This window comes from Lepidochelys kempii, chromosome 20 (assembly GCF_965140265.1).
Source record: "Lepidochelys kempii isolate rLepKem1 chromosome 20, rLepKem1.hap2, whole genome shotgun sequence".
Taxonomy (NCBI): domain Eukaryota; kingdom Metazoa; phylum Chordata; order Testudines; family Cheloniidae; genus Lepidochelys; species Lepidochelys kempii.
This window is the reverse complement of record NC_133275.1, coordinates 6,403,173-6,424,352: the sequence shown is the minus strand read 5'-3', so window position 1 is coordinate 6,424,352 and position 21,180 is coordinate 6,403,173. Positions and strand designations below refer to the sequence as shown.

The following is a 21,180-nucleotide window of genomic DNA, read 5'->3' as shown; positions in this document are numbered from 1 at the left end:
TTCCCATGAAAAATAATTAGCATTTTTCAAACAACTCTATGACAATATAATTTGCATAGTCAACGATATATATAGATATCACTATATCAAATTTTGTACTTAATTTTTATCTGCTGCCTCCCTAAGTGTCCTCTTTCCCAATTTTTTTCTCAGGGGTCACCTTGGTTGATAGAAGATCTGTGGTGGATGTAGCAAGAAGACAGCAGGAGTGAGGATATGGGGAACAGTGCTGAATTGTTTCATTGGTTGACAGTGATAGAAGATAACCAAGTGTCAATCCTGGTTTTGATAATACGATCCTGTTGGCTTCCTTTACCCGCAGATCTTGCAAGGAGCTTCTCTGAAGTGGCTTTGTTCTTATCTCTTGGACAGACACTGGAAGGGAATGTTGAGCATTCTACAGAAGGACACTCCAGTCCCATGTGATGTTCTGCCAGGTCCACTCTGTCACTTATTCAGCATGTGTTTGAAGCCATGAGGAGGGAGAGGGAGGAAGCATGGGGTGCAGAGTCTTGAGAACTCTGAGAAGTCTTGAGAAGTTTATAGCTCTCCAAACCAGATCACTCAGTCAGGTGTTTTTCCTGGATTCTGGTTTAGACTGTGACATGGATGAAGGCAAGCTGGTTGAGGCTCCACCAAGATAAAGCAGAGGTGATGCTGGCTAGATTGATAGGTTTGAAGGCCATAAGGGGCCATTAAATCATCTAGTCTGACCTCCTGCATTACACAGGCCTTAGAATTTCACCAAGTGATTCCTGAATCAAGTCTTTAAAGTGTAATTGACCCAAAACATGTCATTTAGAAAGACACCCAGGCTTGATTTAAAGACTTCAAATGATGAAGAATCCATCACCTTTCTAGGTTTCTTGTTCCAATGGCTAATTATCCTCCCTATTATATCTTTGCCCTTTGTTTCCAGTTGCTGGATCTTAGTATGCTTTTGTCTGCTAAAATAAAGAGCCCTCTGCTATCAGAAATTTTCTCCCTATATGGTGCCTTAGAGACTTACCTGATGGAGAAAGCAATCTGTGTTAGGTTAAGGAGAGTAATCAGAATATATGGTGAAAATAATATCTGTCCCTTCCAGAGAATGTGAATCTCTGCTTCAAAGTTCCCTGTTTCAGAATCAGTTTTTAGTACCACTCCACACTGTCAGATGCCTTTTATCCCATTAAGGAAATGCTGCAACAGATACATCCATGTAGTTGCTTTTATTAACACTATTTTAAAAGCATTTTGTGGCATCTGCAATTGTATCTTTAAAAACTGATTGGGATGAACCAAGATACCACAGCGATTGGCACAGCACAGGAACCTGCATGGAGAAGAATAGCAGAATGAATCAACTCTCTAGGGGCTGATCCAAAGCCCAATGAATTCAACAGAAATAATCCATGGTTTTCTATAAACTTTGGATCAGATCCTAAAGGCATTGTCAGAATTTTCACCAGTATCTTACAATCATGTTTGATCAGCTGGGCTTTGTAATTTGTGTCACATATAAAAGAAATCTTCTGAACTAACACTGAGTTCATGTTCTTCAGATCTGTTTACCTTTTAAGGGACTAATTCAGTGCTCAGTGGAAAATCTTTCATTGACTTCAAGGGCTTTTGATTAGCCCACAAATGTGCTTAAATAACAGCTAATCAGGAAATGGGTTTTGTTCCCTTTAAAAATTTCAACAAAAATGAAAAAAATATATATTTCCATCAAAAAATTGGGGGAATGGTCAAAAAAAGTGTTGCCGTTTATGGCCAAAATTTTCCAGCATTTTTATGGACATTCCTGTGGTTTAATCAAAACCAGACAATTCCATTTTGAGGGGAAAAAACATTCTTCATTGAAAAACATTGTGAACAAAAATAAGTTCAACCAGCACTAGTTTAAATGCAGTTCTTATCATCAGTCTTCTGGCAGAATCTTTGTAGAATCTAGATACTGGACCACAAAGAACTGCAAAAAAAAAAATAATAATCATACATGTAGTAGCACCTTATCTTTCTTATAGCACCTTATCTCACCTTTATTAAAGGACCCTCTACTTATCTTACTGTAGCTAAAAGACCTTTAGAAATCCAAAGACTTAATTTCATTGTGCAAGATTCTACCTCCCCACTTGCTTAGAACAAGCTTTATTTTTATGGCAGACCAGTAATATACAGTTCGCTTTCTCATTGTTATAATCACGGAGATGGTGGGCAAATCAGTTTTGTGCCAAAGCTGGGGAATTTTCATGGCCATTTTGCTGCAATGCGATGATTCTGTTGATGATATTCAGCTACCTTATCCTGCAGGTAATTTAGTTCCTATTTACTCTGGGTTAATCTTTGTCCTGAGAATGAGGTTAATCTCTTATTAATTCATCTCCCAGGAATGTAGTAGGATATGAATGAATAATGTTGACTGAGGGCTAGTTTATGACTATTACAGTGGTGGAAGGAGTGTTTCAGAGTCATAACCTTGCTCCAATGAAGAGTACTTTGCTACAAACCTTTATGGGACATTGCATACCCCTCGCCTCAGCTGATTGGGTGTTGGATCCCACATGATCTGTTTCTCTTTCCATCTTGCCCACTAGCAGCTCCTGCACTTCACCCCACATCAGGAGCAATGATCCAGGTTAGCTATGCAGTGTACTATCATTTCCTGTATTCTTAATAACCTGGGTGTATTGCTCAGTTATCTGCTTCTATTTGAATAGTGAACCTGATATCCAGTGGAGCCTTAAACAGCTACTGCAAGAACTGTGACACAACAAAGAGCCTTTGGTTTTCAATACACCTTTCTGCCAATTGAAAGAGCGGAGCCCAATCCTCCCCATACTCAGCCTGATTCACAGCAAATCCCCCATAACATATTCATGCCTGTTCTGTCCCCTGTGTTTCTTGCTCTCTCTGCTTGAAATAATTCTCAGGACTAGATTTAGCTCTGGAGTTCCCATACTCTTTTGTCCATGAGAGGTATGTTAGAACCAAGGTCTTGCTTAAAGTTGGTTGAAAATTTTTGTTCAGAATATTTTCTGTTAAAACCTGCTTTTTCAACAAAACACAAAGTTCCATAGGTAATGTCCCATTTCAATTAAATTTGGGGGATTTTCTTGAAAAAAAAATATTTTTTTTTTGGTTTTAGGCCAGGATTTTTTTGGTTTGGGGTTACCAAAAAACATTTGGCTTCTAGGTTTTCAGTTTTTCAACAAAGCCCAAGAAACGTTGCAGTGAAAAGTCTCATTTTCATCAAGTTTTAACAGGAAGAAAAATCTTTTCCAACTTGCTACAGTCTCAGTTTGTTACTTAAGCCTGGTCTACACTACGGCGTTAGATCGACATATGCCGCGTTAGGTCAAATTTATAATGTGCGAGTCTACACTACCAAGGCCTTTCCACTGACCTAAAGGGCATCTAAAATCAATGCCTGTACTCCACCTCGGTGAGAGGTGTAGTGCTAAAGTCGGCCTTCCCGGGTCGAATTAGGGGTAATGTAGACACAACGCTGTGTACTTTGACAGGATTGGCCTCCAGGAGGTGTCCTACAGTGCTCCAATGTGACCGCTCTGGACAGCACTTTCAACTCCACTGCACTTCAGCCAGGTGCACAGGAAAAGCTCCGGGAACTTTTGGATTTCATTTCCTGTTTGAGCAGCATGCAAAGCTCACCAGCACAGCTAACCATGCCTGCCCGGGGCTGCAAACGCGCTCCAGAAGACACTGGATCTGATTGCTGGGTGGGGAGAAGAGTCTATACAGGCAGAGCTCCGAACCAGCAGAAGAAACGCTGACATCGATGCCAAAATCGCAGAGGGCATGGGGGACAAAGGCTATACCAGGGAAACACAGCAGTGCCGCATGAAAATAAAGGGGCTCAAGCAAGTGTACCAGAAGACAAGGGAGGTGAACAGTCACTCTGGTTCTGAGCCACAGACATGCTGCTTCTATGAACGGCTGCATGCAATTCTAGGTGGGGACCCCACCAGAACCCCAACACTCTTTGTGGATACCTCCCAGGGGCCCCAGGCAGCCATGGGCAACAATGAGGAGGACATTGTTGAGGAGGAGGAGGAGAATGCACAGCAGGCAAGGGAAGGATCCATTCTCCCCCCCAGCCAGGACCTTTACCTAACTCTGGAGCCAATCCCCGCTCAGGGCCTATCGCTGTGGGACCATGACGGCGGGGAAGGCACCTCTGGTGAGTGCACCCTTATAATCACACTACAGGGGTTAAATGCAATTGTGTTTAATGCTTAATCTGAGGAAAACAATTGGGAAACAGTGGCTACCAGTCCAGCTACGCAAAGGGTGCCCCCCAGAAAAGCCTGTTTATGTGCCAAGAGTTTCCTCACCAAAATCTCTCCCTGGGTGTGGCCTGACACTACCTATCCTTTCTTGAGTGCTTACCATGCCTGCCTGTAAACCGAAATCTGCTGCCCAGTGCTCTGCCGTGCATTGTACCTTACTGATAGGCCCTCCTTTTAAAAGACAAAATGTGGTTGTGTACCTCAGGGAATGTATTTACTGTTGTAAAGTGTTTCGTTCATTGCAAGAGTTAACCTGTTTTCAACCATATATGTTCTGTAAGGCTACCCTGGTGGGGTTTTTTTCCTTGCAGCTGCAACCTTGTCTGCGGGTGCTCCCTCCACACCAGCACAAAGGCTGTCCCAGATTAGAAGGTGAAAAAAGGGGACAAGGGAAGACATGTTCTGCAATTTGATGCGTTCCTCCAAGACTGACAGGGCCCAGCTGAATGCATGGAGGCTTACACTTCTCAACTGTCAGAACAGGTCCCATTTTGGTATTTCGTCACTTCAGGACTGGGGAAAGCAATTTGCAAAGTTCTATGAAAGTGGTCTTACGCATTTGAAAGTTATGCAGCCCCTGCTCCTCATCCCATACCTACATCATGATGCGGTCCCACCTGTCTGTGCTTGTTTCCCGGGCCCAGAAGCGGCGTTCCACCACGTCAACAAGCCCACCTGCCACCGCCTGCGTGTGCAAATTGCTCCATTCTATGGCTTCCTGCATGGCTATTTGCATGGCATCACATTGTTCCACGTGGCGGCTCCTGGCTAGGCTCTGCAAATACCACAGGCTGATGCGGGAAGTGCTTGCGATGCTCACAACAGTGTACAGCTGAGCGGGGTCCATGCTTGTAATGGTATGGCATCTGCACAGGTAACCCAGGCTTAGGCATGAAAATGATTGTTTGTTGTTGCTTTTGGAGATGGAGGAAAGAGGCAAGTGCATCATGGGAGGGTGACATGGACCCAAAACCACCCACGGAAATGTTTTTGTCCCATCAGGCATTGGGGGCCTAACCCAGAATTCCAGTCGGCAGCAGGAACTGTGGGATAGCTGCCCACAGTGAATCGCTCCGTGAGGCCATGCTAGCCATAGTCCTGAGGATGCACTCCGCCAGCGGAATGTGCAGAAGAGGGAGGGGGGATTTGATAACCCCCTTTCAGGTAGTTGAAGGCTGCTTCAAAGAGGACGGAGCTCGGCTGTTGTCAGTGGTAGCAGATGACAGAACAAGGAGCAATGGTCTCAACTTGCAGTGGGGGAGGTCTAGGTTGGATATTAGGAAAAACTTTTTCACTGCGAGGGTGGTGAAACACTTGAATGCGTTACCTAGGGAGGTGGTGGAATCCCCTTCCTTAGAAGTTTTTAAGGTCAGGCTTGACAAAGCCCTGGCTGGGATGATTTAGTTGGGGTTGGTCCTGCTTTGAGCAGGGGGTTGGACTAGATGACCTCCTGAGGTCCCTTCCAACCCTGATATTCTATGATTCTATAGTGGGGACACGCAGCATCAACTTTGTGAAATGGGAGGTTAAGTGTCAACTTAAATAAATTACCTTTAGACTGTCAGCTTTTTGGCTCAAGGGACATCTCTTTATTTTGGGTTTGTACAGGGCCTAGCACAATGGGGAGAGCTGGAAACAGGTTTCCCCTTTCATGAGATTTTCAAGAGTTCAAAAAAAATTTCCCCCATCCTGAATTGGGACAAAAAGTCAAAACCCTTGAAAATTTCAGATGACTGGATCATGAATAATGTTTAGTTCAGGTCAGCTGAAACATTTTGCTTTGATACTTTCCAAATGTTTTGATTGTGACCTTAAAAAAACTAAAACTAAACTAAACGACTAAAATTTCAAATGGGAAAACCATTTCAAACCCCGCAATCGAAAGGTTTTGACATTCTTAAACATTTTTCAAAACTTTTTCCCATTTGTTTCTAAAAAAAAAAAGAAAAAAGGGCCATATTGATGCATTCGCCTGGCAAGCTTCAGTTCTGTGCCTCCTTTGGTCTTCCTGCAGTCAGGCAAGAGGAAGACAAGGGCTGATTCCATATCACCAGGAGAACAGAACGCAGACATCTCTCAGCAAAAGTTAGCACGGGACACAAGACAGACACCGCCGTTATCAATAACAGCTTTATTGAGGAAATGGAGATGGTACGGCTCTCCATGAGAAAGGCCACAACACACAGCTTCAGTCTCTAGCATCTGAACATTGTACTGCAGAAGGAGGAAAGAGAGAGATAATGTTGCTTAATGTCAACACCCCCTCCCCCCCCCCGCACACAAGGCAGTTGAGGGGGTGGAAGAGAAAGGAAGAATCACACATTTCACAGAGTTGGCCTCAGTGCTTTAGTTCCACCATCAGTTGTGCTGAGCAAGCATTGAACCGGGGATGCCCAAGCTGGAGAGGAGCCTGGATTGCTGACCCACTGGGAACAGAACTGGCAACTTCCCCCAACCATTGCCTCCCCCAGATAGCTGGGGGGGAGGGAGGGGGGGAACCACCCGTTTCCTCCCTCCCAGCCACCCAGAGAGAAGGAGATCTCATGTTATGGCAATGAAGAGAGCCACAAAGCAGTGGACTGACTGTTAAGGTCCTGGCATTATGTGGCCGTAAGACGATGGTCCCCAAACTTGGACCCCACCTCCTTACTTGGTTTGCGGCCCCCCAGGAGCTGCATCCAGAAGTGAGCCTGCGGTCAGGGGCTGTGGCCGGGAGTGGGGCCACAGTTGGGGGCCGAGGCCAGAACTGCAGCTGGGGGCAGGGCTGGAATGGAGCCGGGGGCAGAACGGGGCTGGGGAGCACTCCCTCCCCACCCCTTCTGGGGGGGGGGGGTACACCTCACAGTTTGGGGACCACTGCCATGAGATTGAGGCCTTTTGTAATAATCAAGACCCCATTTTCCAACAACCTCAGAGCCTGGGGATGCTGGGGCCCAGACCAATGAGTAAGGCTGGTATCATGCCGCAGGGACGTTATGATGCCACATTGTTGGCATTCTGGCCATAACCGCCGACTCTGTGGGTGCTCCAGGGTTGGAGCACCCAAGGGGAAAAATTAGTGGGTGCTGTGCACCCACTGGCAGCCAAGCTCCCCTCACCCCCCCGCCCCACCTCCTCCTCCCCTGAGTGCGCCACGTCCCCGCTCCTCTGCCTACCTCTCAGCGTTTCCTGCCCGGCCGCCGCCAAACAACTGTTTGGCAGCATTAGCACGCTCCAGGAGGGGTGGGGAGGAGCAGGAACATGACGTACTCAGGGGAGGAGGCGGGGATTTGGGAAAGGAGTTGGAATATTGGCACGGTGGGGGTGGAGCCTCATGGAAGGGGTGGAGTGGGGGAAGGGGGGGTCGCACACCCCCAGAAAAGAGAAAGTCTGTGCCCACACAGGGCTCGCACCACGGGGCGCATTTGTGACTCTCTGCATCTAAGAGCTCTGGGAGACACCGATTAAAATGCTTGGTCCAGGCCTGAGCCAGTCTTCCAAGTGGAGACTGTGCTGGATGGAGCAGCAAGGGAAAGAGAAAGGAGCAAGGGATGGAAACCTGGCCATCTGGACTCTAATGGGTGGGTTCTCAGCTCCTCCTCCTCATGCGTGAAGGAGAGGGACAGGCAGGGGGAGCATCTGGGGCATCAGACGACTCATCGATTACCACAAGAGAATTTGCAAACGCTGCTGGGTTTGGAGGGGGGGGGGGGGATCCTGGGCTCCAGCCCTTGTCCCAGTCTCCCCCAGAGTCCGAGTGGCCCAGCTGATCAGGAAAGGCTCATCTCTTAAGGTACTTTTAAGCTGTGGAGGCTCATCTGGTGGCTGCTCAGTTGGACAGGACGTTGGAGGTCTCGGACACCAGTCTCCCGTCCTTGGTCTCAATTTTCTTGATCACGATGGCCTTTGACCTGGCAAGAGCCGAGCTCTCCAGTGTGGGTGAATTCAGGGAGTAGCCGCCACTCGAGTATGAGCTGCTGTATCCTCCCCCATAACCACCGTATGCGCTGCCAAGCCCACCTGGACAGGAGGAGAGAGACAGAGGACCAGTAAGACCACACAGGATGTGCTGGTGACTCCCCAGCCAACGGCAATGCTGACCGCATGGATGGCTCAACCCACATCCTGTGGGCCCGAGCACTACGGACCCTGGAAGGCTACAATGCTTGATCTCTGCTACAAAACCTGGCCCAGATCTCTCCTACAGTTGAGTCAGCTGTGCAGCTCTGTACTTCAGAACCAAGCCGGGGAGGCGAAATCCTAGGCTAGGTGCTGCCAGGACGGAGTGAAGGCAACCTATGGTCCTGAATCGTTAACTGGATTCCCCCAGGACAGAGAGAGCATGGGCAGGATGAGTCAGCCTCTCGCAAACACCGCGTTATAAAAGCAGAAAGGGATGTCATTACAGCGCATCTAACCCTGCAATGATTCCTTCCCTCATCTTTAGGTCAGGAGCTCAGCCTTGGAAAAAGAAGCCCCTGGCACTAGAAACCATCCCACTGCTAGGGCTTAGGCATGTTCTGTCTGCCTCTTCCCTTCCCTCGCCCCCACATATCCCCACTGCTGCAGAGCAAGAATCACCCCCCCAACGCATCTGGTTCGGTGCCGGTAAGACTGAGCGACCATGGGGAAGGTGGACCAGGCCCAGCTCTGCTAGGTGCAGAGTACCCTCAGCTCCCGCTGAAGTCAGTGAAAATTAGGACCCTCAGTGAGTTGCAAGGGGCCAGTTTCTCCTCCCCAAGCCCCGACCCTGGCTCTGTGGTTCTGCTCTCCCAATATGTGTCAAACTCCTGCCGAGTAGCAGAGTCCACCCTCACCATGGGTGGTGGGGGGGCCGGATTCTGCCCCAGCTCGGAGTGCTGCCCTGCTGCCCCACATTACCAACCCCCACCCCCAAAATGAAATGCATTTACCTGAATAGCCAGTCATCTTGGTCTGAATGCTCATGTTTTGCATCCCGGACTCCAGCCTGCCAAGCAGAAGAGAGGCACACGACTTATCAGTGCCCGGACGGTGTCGAATGGGGATGGGGCACAGAGAAGGACAAATGTAGGGCGGCGTGGAATGGGTAAGCCACTGCCAATGTGGCATCAGAACAGCTCATCTGTGCGTCATAGACCCAATACAGCTAAACAGCAGAGATTCTCCTTTAGCTCTATTGATAAGGCCCTGTTACTTTTGAAGCAGAAGGATCCAGGTTCTATCCTGGCTGCCCCTGGGAACGTTTGAGCATCTGCAGCCTGCCAGAAGTTTACAAGAGTGAAGCCCTAAGCAGAGGGTTTGTTACTAATATCATTACCCTTGCTTTGCAGATTATCCACTTACCTAGCTAAGGCCACCCAGTGAGTCAGCACAGGCAGGACTAAAACCCAGGCGTTCCTGGCTCCTGACTATATAGACAAGGGGGTCTCGAGCAGGGGGCTGCGCTGCAAACAGATGTCAGGGGGTCGTGACCAGCCTGCTATTTCCGTATTGTGAAATGCGATGGGGGGAGGGATATCCCGGTACGGGAAAATGGGTGAGTGTGTGGAAAGGGTTTGATCACTAGGAAACACTGCCCCCGCTGCATCTCAGAATTCACGGCCCTGGCTGCACTGTGCCGACTCGCTGCTAGGAGCCGAGTTACATCCCAGCCTCTCTGCCCCGAGCTCCCTCCCCCCGTCCTCACACAGCTGCCGACAGGGCCTTTGCCTGACACGCTGCAGCAGGGCTGACTCCGCATCCGTGTGCGGACACCATCATCGAGGAGGCACCAATGGATGCGCTAGACAGACGAACATGGGACTGCAGTAGCCCACTTAACGGGCCCGCCCCCCACATAACTAAGCTCCGTCTGCCTGTGACTCAATTACTTGGATTATTCGCAGGAGTCACCCTGAAAAACTGAGGTCTGAAGGGAGGCTGTAGTGATGGTGGATGTACAAAGAAGCCCCTTACAGGGCCAGCAACTGAGGGTGCTCTTTGGAAAGCGGGCACTAACAGGACATCCTGATTAGGGTGACCAGAGAGCAAGTGTGAAAAATTGGGACAGGAGGGGGGTAATAGGTGCCCATATAAGACAAAGCCCCGAATATCAGGACTGTCCCTGTAAAAATCACATCACCCGAATCCTGAAGCACTCAGAAGTCAGCAAGGCTCAGCACACAAGGGGTTCATCTACAGACCTTGCTCCGAGACAGACGTGCACCACATTGGAGCCAAGTTCCAGCCCCCGGGGAGGGTCTATTGTCCTCAGTTCTCTCACTGGTCCTCCCTCCGGAGAGAGGGAGAAGCCGTCCAATCATGACACACGATGCCGGCCTCCCACACCCACCTGCTCTCCTCTCCTTCCAGCAACTTCCTGTAGGTGGCGATCTCTATATCCAGCGCCAGCTTGACGTTCATCAGCTCCTGGTACTCCCGCAGCTGGTGGGCCATGTCCTGCTTGGCTCTCTGCAGGGCAGCCTCCAGCTCAGCCAGCTTGGCGTTGGCATCTTTGATGGCCATCTCGCCACGCTCCTCGGCCTCAGTAATGGCTGCTTCCAAGCTGGCACGCTGGGGGGGGGGGGGGGTAGGGGGAGAAGAGGAGGAAAGATGGGGAGCATTAGATGGTTTCTCCCAGAACAGGGGCCTCTCCCAGTATCCTTATCAGAGGAGGAGGGTGAAGCTCCCAGGAGAAATCTGCTGGGGCATTATACATCCAACACACTAAGGGCTGGTCTAAATTTTTGCACCAATGCAAACTCCCAATGTAGATGCACTACACCCAGGCCAAGCAGGGGCTTGCAACTGGGCAGTTTACCCCCATTTCAAACCAGAGTAAACTACGTGGGTCCATGCCCTGCTTTGCACCCATGGCAGATAGTCTGCACCAACGGATGGAAAATATAGACCAGCCCTGAGCTCTTGCATCCTATTCAGATTTTGCTTTCTCCCATCATACAGGCTTCTCCAAAGGAGACTGGGGAGCAGGGAAGTGAAAATCCCTCAGGAAGAAAGGGAAGCAGACTCCTGTCTACACCATGGCTGCAAGCATGTCACTGTCACAACACATGCCCCCTGATCCTGTTTCTAAGCACTGCCCCATTCTGCAGTGCAGGGCGACCTGTGGGATTGGTGAGGTGCTCAGCTGCTAAAGTCCCGAGAGCTGCAAAAGAAACTAGGGGGGGGGGGGGAGAAGAGAGAGAGAGATTGATTGATTACAGCGACAAGAGTCAGTGAGATTAAAGAGAAAGAAAAGCCAGATCATCAGCTGAAGTAAATAGGCAGAGATAGGGTGACCAGATGTCCTGATTTTGGGCTCTTTCTAATATAGGCTCCTATGACCCCCCCACCCCCTGTTCTGATTTTTCACATTTGCTGTCTAGTCAAGACAGAGCTTGACTTCTGTGGTGCTGTATTGATTATGCCAGCTGAAAAACTGGTCCAGAGACACAGATATTAACTATGCCTTCAAACCACAGTTGTGCTGCCCACAGGTTGAGGGGCACATGGGAAATTCCCCACCTACACTAGAGAATGGGGCTGTGTTGCCCCATAGCTGCAGTTGTAAACCAAGATCTACGAGGTGGATTGAAAGGGATCTGTAGACTGGCAAGCTAAGAATCGTAAGAGGGAATCCTTTCCCCAGGTCTCCGGGGGCAGGTCCCGTGCCCCCAAATAACTGCAAAAGGAGAAACCAAGGGTCTGGTGCAATTCTGGAGAAGTCAGCGGTTGTTTCTCTGACCTGGCCTTTCAGAGAATCAATCTCCGACTGTAGCCGTTGGATCATCCTGCTGAGCTCATTGATCTCGGTCTTGGTGGTACGGAGGTCATCCCCGTGCTTCCCCGCCACCGCCTGGATCTCCTCGTACTGCGTGAGAAGGAGAGAGACAAAGAATTCAAAACAGAGCGCACAGTGTCATCAGCTGTCCCACTTCCGTGAGTGCAGGATCCAGGCCAGGATTTAGGGAGATCCTGTGTGGGGAGAGATGGCAGCCCAGGCTGGGAGCTAGAGAGACACCCAGGGTTAGTCTGTGTCCAGCAGTCTCAATAAAGGAATCCCCTTATCATTACAGCTGAATCCTGGCTCTTCACCACCAGGGAAACAGTATAAACCAGGGGTCCTGTCACAATTGTCCCAGCTCTGGAAGGCTCCATTTTTAACAGCTTTAATCAGCCTTGCAAATTTGCCCGGAAAATTCACCAGGCCTGGTTCAGAGATTGCAAATGAAGAGACTGGTGGCATTTCACTTCCCCTTCAGTCAAATCCTCCTCCCAGGAGGAAATGGGATTTTGCAAGGCTGGATTAAATTCCATGGGTCAGGAAGGGAAGCCAGAAGGAAATCAGAATGAAAACCACGTAATAGTGCTGCTTAGAAAGCCCTGTGTATATGGCTATGCAAATTGCAGTCAGCTCTGCAGCTAAGGGTGTCATCCCAGCTTCCAGGGGCGGAGGAACCAGTGTGGAATCTCTCTGTGCAAAGACTCAGAGTGCACATTGCAAAACCACCGCAGGATTAGAGACAGCTGCTCCGGGGTGGAACAGCACCGGTCCTGCAGGTAGGGCTGATTGGGAGGTGCGAGAGGCTGCTCGGGACAGAACTAACAATGGGGTGCTTCTGGTCTGGATTGGAATGATGCATGAGCTGCATGGGAGCCCAAGGCTGGACTGCCAGGGGAAGGTGGCAAGCACCAACGGCGCGTCAGAAGCACTTGCCATTCCTTGGAAGTGAGGCTTCCACCTGGGACAATCAAAGGGAAGGGAAGTCTGGTCCAATGGGTAGGGCACTGACGAGAGACCTGGATCCAGTTCCTGGCTTGCCATTCAGCCCCTCTGTGCTTCAGTTTCCCATCTATGAAAGAGGGATGACAGCCCTGCCTTGCCTCCCAGAGATGTGGTGAGGATAAATGTATTGAAACTTTGGAGGATCTTAGATAGACAAGGAAATTCAGGCCTGGGCTTTCATGTCTATGTGGACTGCATTCTAGCAACTGTCTATGTAAGTCCCATCTTCTTGCCAGGACAGGTTTGTTCCTTATGCTAGAATATGGCTTGTATCATCCAGTCTGGTTTCAAATGTTCCCAAGTTATGGAGCTTCCCCCAGGAGACGATTCTACAGCCTCAGATTTCAGCGTTAGGTTGTTTGTGCCCCATTTTAGAGAAGGTAGGTCTATGAAGCCAAGGCTGTAGCAGGCTTCCTGCGGGGAAAGGCTATGGCCTAGGGTACGCAGGAAGGACAGACAGTGGTTCCTTGCGGCCTGAGACTCTCAGAACGTGTGACCCAGCTGTGGCGGATACGGTAATCCCCATAATAGCCTTGAAAAGCTTTATTCAGCTGAGCTTAAGTCTCTTTGGAGTCCATTGTATTAAGTGCAAAGCTGATGTATTATTGGGGGATTGGCTGTAACTTCTTCTGGGAGGAGACATGGGAAAGTGTTCTGAGGGTAGGCAGGGCCCTGGGCAGCCTTGGATAACCCCAGTTAGGAGGGAGAGAGACGGGGTTCTCCGCCCAAAAGAGGGGACGGCTGAGGATCCGGGAGTTTAAGAGCAGGTGTCCTTGCTGGACCACAAAAGGGGAACACAGGTGCAGTTGCCCTGAACTGTGACTCCAGCCACTAGAGGGGGTCAATGAGTCCCACTGCATTGGAGAGTTACGCATGCATCTGCAATGCCTGCTAAGGAAGGCTTCTCCTGCCGGGGATATTTCATGTGCTCAGCTCACCAGCTGGAGGGAAGGAATGGGACAGCTGCCACCTAGCAGACGTTCCCATGGGCAGTGCCTCACGCCCTAACCCGCCCGCGTCAGCTCAGAGACCAGGCTGGCTGCAGCCCCAGCAGCTCTGTGGGACAGATGGGCAACTCACCTTGATCTTATACATGTTCTCAGCCTCCGCCCGGCTCCTGTTGGCCATCTCCTCGTACTGCGCTCTAACCTCCGCGATGATGCCGTCCAGGTCCAGCTTGCGGTTGTTGTCGATGGTCAGGACCACAGAGGTGTCAGAGACCTGGGACTGCAGCTCACGCAGCTCCTGGGTGTGGGTAAGCATAAGGATCATCTGTCAGCATGGAGAACTCGGTGCACTCGCCAGCATTCCCAATGCCTTGCAGTTGGCTCCTTTCCCAGACTAGGGTTACCATATTTCAAGTTCCCAAATAGAAGACATTGCTGAAGGGAGGGGAAGCTGGAGGAGGAATGGGAGAGGGGGTACAGCAGCCGCCGCTGCTCTCCGGCTGCCCAGCTCTGAAGACAGCGCAGAACTAAGGGTGATCGTACCAAATCACAGACATTCGTTCAGATTTCAAAAATCCGCCCGGATGGAGATTGGAGGACCAATGGTAACCCTAGCCCAGACTGACCCAGCCACTGAATCCACTGGGGCTGATGTTGCCAGCAGCTGGCTGAGATCCCCCTCCTTCCACTCACCAACCTCAAAGGGCCAGAGGGCAGCAGCAGATGCCTTGATGGCTTGGCTATCCGGGGAGGGGAGAAGAGGGGTGTCACCATGCACCCTATGTGCAAGCAGTCCCAGCCCTTTAAAAATCCCATGTCTCCTGCAAGAAGACACTTGTCTTTGCAGGAACTCAGTGTTATTCAATGGGATTCCCCCTGCAGGTCAGGAAGGAATTTATAAGGCCAGGGCTATAGCACTGAGCCAAAGGGAGACATCACAGACCTCGTCATACAGCTGCCTCAGGAAGTTGATCTCGTCAGTCAGGCTTTCCAGCCGGGACTCCAGCTCCACCTTATTCATGTAGGCCTCGTCCACATCCTGCAGGAACAGAGCACAGACCCCATTAGAGAGACCCCCAGCCCTCTTTGCCTGCAACGCGCAGCCGAGCCCAGGTGCACTGTGGACTCACCTTCTTCAGCAGGACAAATTCGTTCTCCTTCTCAGTGCGGTGGTTGATTTCATCCTCGTACCTGAGGGAGGGGGAAACTGTCAGGTCTGCAGCAGGGCTGGGAAGTCATTCTCTGATGGATGCTACGAAGGCGTAGCTACCATCATGGGGGCAGATGGACTCATCTAGGGGATGCCAGGAGGCAGGGAGACCCCTAGCCAGACACCCACCAATGACCTTCCAGACCTGGAAGGCGAAACAGGATGTGTTTGGGAAACGGTTGGGTGGGACAGGATTGTGCATTGGGGTTTATATGTGAAGTGAGGGATGAAAACCCCTAATGATGCCCATCCCACCCCCTCCCCACCAAGAGCAGCTGAGAACCATCCCCTCCCAGGAGAAGCTCTCTGTGCAGAGAAGCAAGGAGCACACAAGCCGGGCAGGTGTTGATAACCTGGCCAGATCCAGTGAATGCCCTGAAGGAAGCACCATGCTGATAATGAACGTAGCCTTGGAGTAGCCTTGGAGAGCCTCCTTGTGTTAGAACATTGGGGTACAATCCAAGACCTCGGTGTGCCTGGGATTTCTACTTCCTTTTGAAGGGAATGGGAAGGTGTGTGTCCCCTCCCACCCCTGCTTTGGCCCTAGTTGGACTCACTTATTCTTGAAGTCCTCCACCAGGCCCTGCATGTTACCCAGCTCAGCCTCCAGCTTGAGCTTCTCCTGGCCCAGGCCGTCCAGCTGCCTGCGCAGGTTGTTGATGTAGGCCTCGAACATGCTGTTCATGTTGCTGCGGGTGGTCTTCTGGCCCTGCAGCAGGTTCCACTTGGTCTCCAGCATCTTGTTCTGCTGCTCCAGGAAGCGGACCTAGTGGGAGGTGAGGCAGAGAAGCAGAGCCTTGCTGATTACACCTGCAGAGCTCAGTGGCCATGGGAGGCAGGAATCTCCTGCTGGGAGAATTACAACCTGTTGGGCATGGATAGCTTCTTCCCACTCATGCTCCTGAAATCACCTACCATCCCTCCCACTAGATCCTGATCGTTCTCTCACCCGTGTGAATCAGGAGTATCTCCGTGGAAGTAAGTGGAGTTCCCCATGGAGTTCCCCGGTAGAATCAGGTGTAAGTGAGAAGACAACCAGACCTACAGAACTCACCAAACCGGATTCTGCTCCCACCTCCACTCATAAATCCAAAGTAGCTTCACAGCAATTAGAGTTCCCCTTGTGTAAGTGACTCTGTGCCAGAGAGACTTATTCTGCCTTTGGACGTGTGCACCGTTTAATTCAATGAGAGATGAGTCTAGGTATCGGAAGGAGTGGTTTTTCCTGTTGAGCCCAACTCTGCTCTCAAAGTAAATCCAGAGTCACTCCATTAGTTTCAGTGGAGTGACTCTGGATTTGCACCAGTATAACAGAGAGCAGAATCTGGACTGCAATAAAGTGCGTCTGATTTATTTACACTAAGGCCCATTTTCCCCACTCTGGGGGTGTAAAGCAGCCTCAGTGTAAATGAGAAACAAGCCAGAGAAAGTAAGTGGAGTCATTGTGCATTGACACCTATGTAACGGAGGGGAAGGATTTGGCCCTTGGTATTAATTTTCTTGAAAAGTGAAGGTAAACCAGTCTAAAAGGCTGGGACTTGTCTGCATCAAGACTGTTCCCTCAGTGCAAACCCCTAACGGAGACACATCACAGGGTTTACACCAATGCCACCTGATCTAGTCAGTTACCGGAGCCCACCCCACCTTGCTTTTATACAGGGCCCAAGGGTCACAACTCCTCCTACCATACGCCACAGCAGAGAAGTCACAATCCCTATGCTGGGGGTGTGAAGGAGCCTTAGTGTAGACAAGAAACAGGCCCAGTCAGAGTAAGTGGATTGACACTGATGTAACTGCCCTTCACCGCAAAGGGGGTTTCGCTTGAGTGGGTGTGACAGCTGCCATCTTAACAGACACATGAGGGATTGAACTGAGCTAAAAGGGCAAGCAGCCATGGCTTGAGCTAAATAGTCAAAGCTGCTTAAATGGGGCTGCCACAACACATACCCTCAGGGCACAGGGAGGGGGAGACCTGTAACATATGCCCCCCCCACACACACACCCCCAGTGGGTTACACAGGTACTGCAGGATTTAGCCCACAGGCCTACAAATGCCTTTAGCATTTATTTGCAGACTTAGAGCTGCTGAAGTAAAGGTCTCTCGCTGGCAAAACTCCCCATGATTTAGCACATGGGGTTAGACTTACCAAAGCATTCGGCCCCCACTAAGAACCATGGACGCTGCTGGACCATGTGCAAAAAGCTGTCCAGTTTAGCGTGTGGCCGGGCTAAGGGCATGATGCAGCCCTCTGGCCACACTGGTGGAAACCAGGAGTAATGCCACTGAAGCTGATGGCATAACAATGGTGTCGAATTAGTAAGAGGGAGAAGAATCGGGCGCAGTGGAGTTACTCTGGATTGCCACCAGCGTCAGATGACCAGGTGGTCCACTGTACAGAGGAAGGGATGCCACCTGGCCTGGATGATCTGGGCTAGGGGGTACAAGAGGATTTGTAACAGGCCTTGAGCCAAAGGAGGGGCCAGGACCCTTGGACTCCTGGAGGGCAGGGCGAGGCAGCTGTTCCTACCAATGGCCCAGCCTTAGATAACAAGAGATGTAAACACAGACCTCTGCTAACCGGCAATAAAACCTGTTTGTTTAAATCCAAACCCGACACAGTTGCCCTAGATGGGTGTGGTGGGAGAGGCTTTCAGGTTAGATTGTTACATTGCCTTTAGTTAAGCATTTCCTCCAGCTGGCAGCCAGTGTGTGTTTTAAAAAAACCCACAAGCAAACAAGGACTCCGGTGGCACCTTAAAGGCGAACAGATTTATTTGGGCATAAGCTTTTGTGGGTAAAAAACCCAGATGCCCAAATAAATCTGGGTTTTTTACCCACAAAAGCTTATGCCCAAATAAATCTGTTCGCCTTTAAAGTGCCACCGGACTCCTCATTGTTTTTGTGGATAGAGACTGTCACGGCTACCCCTCCGACATTTAAAAAAAAACAAAAAACACACAGCTTTTTAAGCCCAACGCTGGGAAAGGGCAGAAGGGCACTAGCCTCTGAAGCAAAAGCCCAGGTGAGGGTGGAACAGGAACAGATGCAGGCTGCCCGTGGGGCAAGCAGGGGGGAAGGGAAGTCAACACCTGTCCCCTGCAAGTGGGGACCACTGTGCTGCAGGGCCTTGGAAATACTGAAGGAGAGAAGAAGCCTTGATGCAGCCCCTCTCGGCCTTACCGCATGCAGGGGTTACATCTTTTTCCAGGCTGGTATCACGGGCGCATGAGGATGGGAAAGAGCCATTGCGTTCCCTCTGGCTCATCCCAGCTCTGGAGTTTCCCCGGCTGTAGGTATGTTCGGCCCCAAGATTTTGGGTGGCTCCATTTTGGGGGCCTGATTTACAGAGGTGCTGACCCCCCGCTGGTTTCAGCGGGAGCTGCCCGTGCCTGGCACCCTCTGAAAACCAGGCACCAAGTTGGGCACCTGGAATCAGCCCCCACTTTTAGCTCGGGAGCCCCATTTTGACCTCAGCCCCCAGCAGCCCCCATTGAGAGCAATGGAGAACCCCCCCAGCCACGCCCTGTAGCAGGGGTGCTTTGCAAGGTGGCACATTTTCCTCCCCGCCAGGTGCGGGCAACTTCCCCATTAGCTCTAAAGCTGCTCTCCGGTGCCTATGCTTTTGACAGCCGCTCCGGGGCTGTATTGGCAGGCGTCCCAATGGGGAACCTCTGGGCCTCCTCTCCATTCTGCTCCCCCACCTCTGGGCGAGGGGCTTTTTCAACCCACCAGGTAGTGCAGTGACCGGAAATCTTTGTAACTAAGACAAGCAGAGGAAATTTTTCTCCATGTTCTCATGCACCTGTAGGAGGAGCCTTTGGCTCAGGAGTGGCTCAGAGGGATCTGATCTGGCTACAGAGCTGTTCAGATTCCCCTCCGATTGCAGGGATATTGGCTGGCAGATCACTGCTCCCCTTATATGCTACGTGGCGGAGAGACCCCGAGATGTTTACTGCACACACCCCTGTACCCTACTCAAGTCACTGTGGGTGGCATGGGGCGTAACCGAGTCTGGAATCTGCTCTCTCCTTCCAGCCTACAGGTGTTACAGCAACAGGACAAGTCTGGTTGACTTCTGCCCATCCCCAAGGAACACACCCACTTCTCTCCCTGCCAACCCGGCTCTGCGGATGCCAGCTGCACCCGGACGGTGCCAGGACTCACCTTGTCAATGAAGGAGGCGAATTTGTCGTTGAGGGTCTTGATCTGCTCCTTCTCCTGCTTCCGCACGTGCTGGAGGGTAGGGTCGATCTCCAGGTTGAGGGGTGACAACAGGGTCTGATTGACGCTGACGGCGGCGATGCCACCCCCGGCACCGAGTCCGTAGCCCACCGATGGTCCCCGCATGCTGCCTCCTCCATACCTGCTCCCACCATAGCTGGAGTAGGTCGAGCTTATCCTGGTGCTGCCCACGGGGCCAGCTGTGTAGGAACGGCTGCTGAAGGAGCGAGTGGGAGCAGAGGTGGTGCTCCTGTAGGTATTTTTGGTTATTCTGACAGACATTTTGGAGAGGCTAGTGGAGGAAGACAGGAAACGCTGGTTGAGCAAGCTCAGCAGCTGAAGGACAGGCTCTGGAGGCTGAGAGCTGAGTGGGGTGTGTGCAGGCTTATATACCTCACCATCAGGGGGCGGGGATCCCATGTCTGGAGCACCGACTGGCTACGGGCCTCGGGAGGGGTGGGGCTACGACAGAGCCAGGCCAACACCTGCTCCCTCCACCCTGCCGCACCTAGTTAACTCTTTCAAAGCCAGAGAGGGGTAATCAAATGCACCGGCCCAGCTCCAAGAAGCATGGAGACCGGCCATTTGGAGAAGCACCTGGCAAAAATACCAGAGGGGGGCGGCAGCCTCATGAACTCACCCAGGATCCACCCAGAGAGAGCAAGAAATGCAACTATCAGGCTGGTCTAAGTTATACTGGGGTGAACCCAGAGCTGGCACTAGGCATAAACAGATTAAGCAATCGCTTAGCAGCTCCAAGAGGCCCCCTATTGGCTTTTTATTATGTGTTGGGGGGGCAAAAAAAAACTATTATTTCTCAGGGCCTCCAATGGGCCAGCACCACCACTGTGTGGGTTTGCTGGAGACATTCCGGGTTTGCACCACCAGAACCTTGCGCATCATTAGGGAAGCCACCAAAGATGCATGAGTTGAGGCTTGTTTTATCAGCGGGTGCCCAGAAAATAAAAGGAAAAGAAAAAAGCCGAGGAGAGATAGACAATAAGGAGTTTTGCAATGGCAGGTACCTGAGGTCCTAGGTCCTTTCTCACATGAGGTTCAGGGCTTCTGTGCAACAGGGAATTGATGCTACGCTGTCCTCACCACTATAACTTCACCAGCAAATGCAGTACCGGGAGCACTAGTGAAGACTATACGCTGTAGTGCGGATGCTGTTGGAAGCATCAGGTCACACAGACATGCTCTGAGGGGGTAAATGTCCCCCAGTGGTTGCAACAGTGGTGACCTGTCACAAGCGGCAAAAATATCCACGCATGGACACAGCATGCATAGCAGACAACACAGGATAGATGTGCACTTCCAGACTTGTGCAAGCTCGTATGCACGGCTGGCCTGGCAGAGGTGCTTTAGGCCAGCCTTGGGGGTTACTGGCAGATTTGCAGGGTCCTGGGCTAGACTAACATGGGGGCTGCAGGTCAGGACGAGAGCTGGTCAGGGGAAAGTTTTCATCAGAATTTATGAGATTTTTTTTTAAATTTCTCGTCGCAAATCCAGGAGAAAAAAAGTCAAAATACTGAGAATTTTTCATGAACCAAAAATCTGGAAAAAAATCATTGAGTTGGGTCAACTGAGCCTGTTCCAAATTCTCAAAGCTTTTCCATTCATCCAGACCACGTTTTTGGCTTACAGACTTACTTGAGTTAGCTTACACTGCGAAACAATAAGTCATTCCAAATTGGAATTCTTGGTTTGGAAAATGCCAACCTTTGGTCTGACCCAGTATGGCCGTTCTTGTGTTCTTATTCTTCCCAGCCTTCCCCCACAAC

At 50.8% G+C, this 21,180-nt stretch overlaps 1 protein-coding gene across 1 annotated transcript; it reads right to left on the bottom strand.

Moving 5' to 3' along the window:
- Positions 1 to 6,408: 6,408 nt before the first annotated feature.
- KRT8 (keratin 8) lies at positions 6,409 to 19,753 on the bottom strand. Its single transcript, XM_073318533.1, has 9 exons — positions 19,340 to 19,753; positions 15,732 to 15,940; positions 15,095 to 15,155; positions 14,908 to 15,003; positions 14,098 to 14,262; positions 11,977 to 12,102; positions 10,585 to 10,805; positions 9,185 to 9,240; positions 6,409 to 8,291 (listed from the first exon to the last, which is right to left on the bottom strand). The coding sequence occupies exons 1-9, from the start codon at positions 19,676 to 19,678 to the stop codon at positions 8,101 to 8,103; spliced, it is 1,464 nt and encodes a 487-aa protein (XP_073174634.1). The 5' UTR covers positions 19,679 to 19,753; the 3' UTR covers positions 6,409 to 8,100.
- Between the last annotated feature and the right edge of the window lie 1,427 nt (positions 19,754 to 21,180).